Source organism: Bombyx mori, chromosome 12 (genome assembly GCF_030269925.1).
Source record: "Bombyx mori chromosome 12, ASM3026992v2".
NCBI classification, from domain to species: Eukaryota; Metazoa; Arthropoda; class Insecta; order Lepidoptera; family Bombycidae; genus Bombyx; species Bombyx mori.
The window spans coordinates 16,490,728-16,497,793 of record NC_085118.1 but is presented as its reverse complement, the minus strand read 5'-3'; the positions used below and the strand labels follow the sequence as shown (position 1 = coordinate 16,497,793).

The window sequence follows — 7,066 nt, the reverse complement described above, 5'->3', positions numbered from 1 at the left end:
ATATTATGATTTTGGACAACAGCTTTCTTGAGCCGCTGCGATGCCACTAATAGTTTCCAACATCTATTGGTCTTAATATCGTGATTTCATTTTCCGAATGTATTCTCATCTTAATGTCTAATAATGTATGTACATAAGAGAGCCGTTCGAATTGACGATAATCCCATTTTCACGAATCTTTTGGAACCTCTGGGTCTGCAGAGGGACTTCAGTTCCCTTTGTATTTTGTACCGTATGTTCCTACGAGAGTACTCTGGGAGTCCTCTGAGGAATTATTTGAGTTGACACCATCATCTTGTTTTGACTATCGCACCGCCCCCCACCGGAGTAGAGTACATCCATACTACCAGGTGCCGCTGCGTTCACCACAGTGCGTTTCCAGAAATCATTTTTGTCACGTACTATCCGGCTTTGGAATGATCCACGGTTTTACCCGAGCGCTATGACATGTTCTTCTTCAAACGAGGCTTGTGGAAAGTATTAAGCGGTAGGCAACTGCTTGGCTCTACCCCTGGCATTAGTGACGTCAATGAGCGACGGTAACCACTTACTGATGTAATTAGATTAGTTGATTAAGATGGCAGTGCAACTCGATCCCCTGGCTATTCGACGGAAGGTCGCGGTTTCGAGTCCCACAACGGGCAAATGCTTATGTGTTGTATATATATATTTAATACAGTGTCTGATTCCTACAGTACAGCAAATTCTAATTTGAGGCTCAACCAACCAAGTGAAATTTGACTTCCATTACTTACTATTTATAAGACAGTAAAGTGCTTCACTAACATTAAAGTGAAAGTAGAAAAAAACAGTCTACGTTTTTTTCCCGAAATATTCTCTTGATTCCAACATGAGCTCTTTTACTGGCAACATTCTAAAAAGAAAGTGAAGTGAAAGAAATGAATTTACGAGAATAGGTCGCAAGTCGCATAGATTTTTGGTTGATTTCCTTTTCACTTTGCTTTCGTATTCTCTAAGATCTAATAAACTAGAGTTAATTTGTGTTTCTGATTATATTTTGATTCAACAATTCCGGTGCCGCTCTGCCGAAATCAGGATAAGTACGAAAGTGAACAGCATCTTATTGATTTTCTTCCCATGCATGGCATATGCTCACACCAGCCCGAATTCTTCTTATATCTAACAACGAATACATGATTTAGTTCCGAAACTACCCGTTTTGAGTAAAGAGTCACATAACCAGTGACATTTTATCTAATTTTCTGTAAACAAATCGAGTCAAAATGATGGCAAATCCGCTCGACTCTCTAAACCAGCCCACGCAAAATGGAAGTAAGTTGCAGCCGTGCAAGAATGAGTCTAAGACGAATTTGATAATCAATTATCTGCCGCAAACGATGACCCAGGAGGAAATTCGATCATTATTTTCGAGTGTCGGCGAAGTAGAAAGCTGCAAGTTAATAAGGGACAAGGTGACCGTGTTTCCGGATCATATTCTCAACGGTCAGAGTCTTGGATACGCTTTCGTCAACTATCACCGAGCTGAGGATGCGGAAAAGGCGGTGAATACACTCAATGGTCTCAGACTGCAGAACAAGATCATCAAAGTTTCATACGCACGTCCAAGCTCTGATGCGATTAAAGGTGCCAACCTCTACGTCTCCGGACTCCCGAAACACATGACTCAGCAAGAATTGGAGAAACTCTTCGGCCCCTACGGTACCATTATCAGCTCGCGCATTCTCCATGAGAACATGAATGTCGGTCAGCTGATGCAGGTAGCTCCAGAAGATCACTCTATCCAAGGTCCATCAAGAGGAGTCGCCTTCATCCGGTACGATCAAAGGTGTGAAGCAGAAGCAGCTATACGTGAGTTGAATGGCACTATTCCACCTGGTGGAACAACCCCAATGACTGTCAAGTGTGCAAACAACCCAAGCAATCAGAATAAGGTTTTGGCACCCCTTACTGCATACCTGGCTCCAACTTCAACACGGCGCATCATAACCCCTGCAGGTAAAGCACTGCTAGCTATCAACAAAGGTCTCCAAAGATTTTCTCCTCTTTCCGATCCGCTCATTCAAGGTAATGCTTTAGGTGGATCAGGCTGGTGTATCTTCGTGTACAACATCGGGGCTGACACTGAGGAGAGTGTTCTGTGGCAACTTTTTGGGCCATTTGGTGCCGTCCAGAGTGTGAAAATAATTAGAGATCCCTCTACAAACAAGTGCAAAGGTTATGGTTTTGTTACTATGACCAATTATGATGAGGCTGTTGTTGCCATTCAATCCCTGAATGGCTATTCACTGAACGGTCAGGTCCTTCAGGTCAGCTTCAAGACCAACAAGAGTAAATCTTAAAGACTTTGAGAGTCTAGTCAATAAATTGTAGCTAATACAAAAATGTTGATCAACATCGTCATGGTTTGACATCAAATTATAATAGTACTGAGTAGGAAAACATTTTGACACTGTATGATGCGAATCATGACATGTAAAGTTCATCAGAAGTACAAAATATGATGCGTGTAATCATAATATTAATCCAATATTTATTTTACTTCATAATTTTGACAAACATTACCCAACAATGATTTGTATAAATGAGTTACATATAGCAATAAGAAGATTCCATTTAATAACTTTCGTATTATGAATAGTAAAAAATCTATGAGATTTTATTACAATTTCACATTTAAAATTGCATAAATTAGTAACAAAATGATCTGATATAGAAAGTGAATGGTTCTCCAATTCATAAGACATACAAATGGTTTTTAATCATTTACAAATAAGCTGTAGAATACTCGAAATTTATGATTGTTAATCTTGAACTTTACTAGACTTATCACAAACTTAACTAATTTAATAGCCTAAAACATAGCTGAGTATGTAATATAAAGTACTAAAGTAAAAATGGTTGTAATAAGCCTAAAAATATTCAAATCAATATAAAACTGAGCAATATACTCAAAATAGTATAAGTAATAGACAACATAGTAATATATTCTACAAAAGAAATAATGAAACAAATCTTAATGCAATAATATAATTATATTTAATATCATATTATTATGATAGCTTATCAACAGTGCAATATAAAAGATTTTTTTACTTAAAGTAAAAATATATTCCCAGTGCAATTCAGATCCAGATTAAAATATGTAATTATTTTTTGGGTTATAACCAAAAGTGTATTTGGGTTACAACAATAAGTTTATTGGTTCATTGGTGACATGATTTTTTGATGCTATAAAAACACTAAGCGTAAATATGATACTTAGTTGTACTTAGGAGATAACCAAAGACATCAGCAATAAAACTGACTGATTTAATAAAAGAAAACTATGCACTAAGTGACTTATAAGAACACCATAAATTCTTCCATAAGTATTTTACCATATGATAAGCAAAGCCCCATACATTAAAAAGATAAATTTAAAATAGTTACTGGTTGAAAGAAATGATAATGCACAAAAAATATTTAAATACTAGATATTAAGAACTAGTTTTTTTACACGAGCATCAAATTAAAACTAAAATAGGCTTATTTTAGCCACTGGTGAGTAAGACGGAAAGTGGCTGTTATAATGTTAATAAAATATCAAAATAAGACAAATAGTTTTTGGAGTTCCAATTAAAGTTTAAAGCAAAAATATTATGTGGGCTGTTCCGGGCTTAGAAGACATTATCAAAGCAATAATATAATTTGATGCTCCTGTATAGCTCCTGCTAGCACACTAGCATAGAAAAATGTTCATTAAATCATCATTTTTATTCAAGAAAAGTAAAATCTACGGGTGACTTTTATAATGGTTCCCACTTAAAATACTTTAATCTGACATATGTGTGGCACCATGACATAACATCAAATATTGTATATTATTGATCAACATTTTAATTGTGACATACATCTTTTAATGCATCAGATTTGGGCACATAAATTATTTAAAATTTAAATGTATTTATATGTGAAAGTCAAATCAATAATTTAAAGAATGTAGGAGTATGTTGTGTTTGGAGGTAATTTTCTCATTAATTAAATAGGAAGATTCACAATGGACAAGGAGAAGAATAATTTAAGGAAAAATCAAGTCGAATCAAGCCTGACATGTGAGTTTGAGACTATGCAAAGATTATCTTGTTTTTATGCCAGCATGACCAGTAAGTACAATTCACTTGTGTACTAACATTGCAATATTTATAAAGAATACTCACTTCAAATATTGGATAAATATTAAACATTTATACCTCATTTGTAATTTTCTCATAAATATCATCTTACATTGTCTAATGTGAATCTAATACGTAAGTATCTTAACTCGCTAATAAAATTAATTTGACTTTCACCACATTATGATATTGTCTCTCTAATTATTAATTTCATTGTATAATCACTATTTATTATTATGATATAAGTAAATTTAAATAAAATTTGAAAAAAAAAAGTATGTTTCCATATAATTTCTAGAAACCATTGGGTTTGTTCATTTTGATGTTTGTATTTAACATATTCATAGTAGCATATGTAAGTAGTATTAAAATATTATTTATTTGTTTAGAAATCATTAATGCCAGTACGTCTTTTCGCCATTTTTTTATTGTAACAAAGAAAATGCTCGCCGGTTCATACCAGCAGCCTAGCAGCATATTTAATGGCTGAGGGAATTGTCGATGTTCATCCTAGACTAAGCCAATAAGAAAGGTGAAAGAAAAAATCAGATTAATTTTGTTACAAAAAAAAAAAGTGAAACACTAGTTCCAAATATTCTTTTAGTTTGTTATTCATAAATAGTAATTTATGTAATGCATAGTTAAATTATTAATAGTTAAATGCATATCATAATTGACTAAATGAGGCGAGATATATTCTCATGAAACTGTTAATAAACGATGCATTTCGAAAATAAGTTACTTATATTCTATTTATTTTTCTTCTATAAGCTTAAAATGTTGCATTACGAATTATTTATTTTTAAATATAAAAATAATAGAGAAGTACTTAAACTATGCGGAACTAGTCATTAAAAAAATTGCGCAACATATTTGTTTTAAGTACTTATGTTTAATGGCTAAGTATAAAATAATAGTGAAAAACTGTGTTCTTTAATTTATAAAAAAAACCGTAGTTTAGATATTAATTTATGTTTGTGTGGTGTTTGGTTTAATAGTATTTATTGTAATACCCGAAGCACACGTTGCTTTCAATACTGTATTCAAAAAGGTATTTACAAGAGTTTGGCAGAGGCTTTATGGCCCAGGTGGACAGAATTAATCTTGTAGTTTCAACAGGTAAATATCAAGTACCTACTTAATTAAATGATCAGTCGATTTAAACTCCTATTGCCGGAGACTCGAAGGCGGCGATTCTATTTATCAAATAAAAAATTATACTAAAGCCATAAAAATCTGCCATATTCTTGTAATTAATATGTATTTTTTTTCCTTAAGAAATCCAAATCTTATTGAGAATTTTTCATTAAAAATAATAATAATAATAATAGAAACGGATTTTTAGTAATTAACTTAATACAAATAAAAAAATTATGGTGTGTATGAAACTAGTCAATGGTAGAAATATACCTCTATATGTTACTGTTTGAAATGCTGATATTTTAAGTAAGTTTCTAGACTTATTTGTATAAGTTTCCTGTTACAGTATGTTCGAACAAGCCTGTGAAATATTAGTAAAAAGCAACGCCCTACGTAATTTTGCCTTTGGACAAGAAGCTTCCGTACCAAAAAATAGTTTTTATTCTATTTTTAACTTATCCAACATATGAGGAGTATAAATGCAAAAGCTCCTACTACAAAGCATTGCAATCAAATTTTAATATTGATTATAAATGAGGCGAATACGCCCTTCAAATTTGATTGCTTCACGTATTTCAAGTACCCTGCCGCCAAGTTCAAGTGCATCAATTTTATATGGGCAGTTACAAAAATATGAAATTTGAATTAAATTTTCTCACATAAACGGCAAATCGGGGCTTATAGGCCACTTGCAATAAGATTGAACAATAATTATGATAAATTTGATTCAATCTAAGATTTTTTAACAAATACTTGACCTGCCCTAGAAGATATAGTTATCTCTAGAAAGAATACAAGATAATTCTTATAAGTATGGATTTTCATATGAAGTTCTAATTTCGCACAAGATTATCAGCCTATTTGTATATGTCATCACATTGTTTAGTCAGTTTTGTGTCGTCCTATGTGTATGTGAGTTTATAGTTAAATGTATGCTTGCTTTCCACCGATTACAAAATCTATATGTACACACCTGGCCCGTACAATTTTTTTTTTTTGTATTTTCAAGTGTTATTTCAGCTCGCCATTTTTTGCGTTCTAAAATTTCGGCATTTAGTGATACAAATAAAAATTTGTTTCAAAAGAAATTCAATTTAAACAAAAGTACATACCTCTACTAACATTTTTTTTTTTTAATGTAGCGTTTATTTATCTGATTTTTTTCTTTTGTTTTGTACTAATTAATTTGTTATTTTTGGGCAGGTATGGGTAAGGTTTTGGCCTAGGATATAGGTAGATTTATAAGACAGAGTACAAATCGCCATGTATGAAGACGAGCGTTTATGCTTATACAATTAAAACTTTTGAAATGTCAACGAATGTAATCTGACGTAGGGAATAATTATATAGGAATTAAATATTGACCTTAGCAATAATACGTATAAAACAATGTTTTATTTACTTCCCCTGATTACTGCTTGTAGTAGAAGCTGGCAGATTAACTGCTCACAAGATAAATAAGATATTTGTGATTCTATCAAACGATTGGCTTCAAGTGAAGGTTCACCTGATCATAAGCTGCAAACCTACAAACAACGTGGCTGCTTGTGTCGAAGTCTCGATTGCATCAGAACAATGGCTCTCTTTATCGCTCGTACCGGAATGTAAGGAGTCTAGCTCATGTAGCATCTAACCTAAACATCAACCCGTGGAGTTTCTCGCCGGATTTTCAAAGCGGGTCGCGATTCCGATCCGGTAGTACATTTATTCGCGAAGCAGCTACTCTTGAGTTGTTAGGTCTCCTTTGGAGGCGTTCGGGTAGCTGTTGGCAAATCCCACCCCTCCTACCTGAG

At 33.3% G+C, this 7,066-nt stretch overlaps 1 protein-coding gene across 2 annotated transcripts; it reads left to right on the top strand.

Annotated features, from left to right (window-relative positions):
- The first annotated feature begins 810 nt into the window (after positions 1-810).
- Positions 811-6,663, top strand: LOC101740581 (ELAV-like protein 1). 2 transcript variants are annotated; one of them, XM_012689126.4, is made up of 2 exons: positions 853-1,977; positions 2,059-6,663. In XM_012689126.4, exons 1-2 carry the CDS (start codon positions 1,245-1,247, stop codon positions 2,319-2,321), a joined length of 996 nt encoding a protein of 331 aa, XP_012544580.2. In that variant the 5' UTR covers positions 853-1,244; the 3' UTR covers positions 2,322-6,663. The 2 variants fall into 2 exon arrangements, with proteins under 2 accessions (XP_021202662.2, XP_012544580.2); XM_021346987.3 differs by having other exon boundaries at positions 811-6,663.
- Positions 6,664-7,066: the final 403 nt, after the last annotated feature.

Excerpts from the sequence above, each read along its gene's own strand:
- LOC101740581 (XM_021346987.3), top strand. The coding sequence starts at position 1,245 with ATGATGGCAAATCCGCTCGACTCTCTAAACCAGCCCACGCAAAATGGA.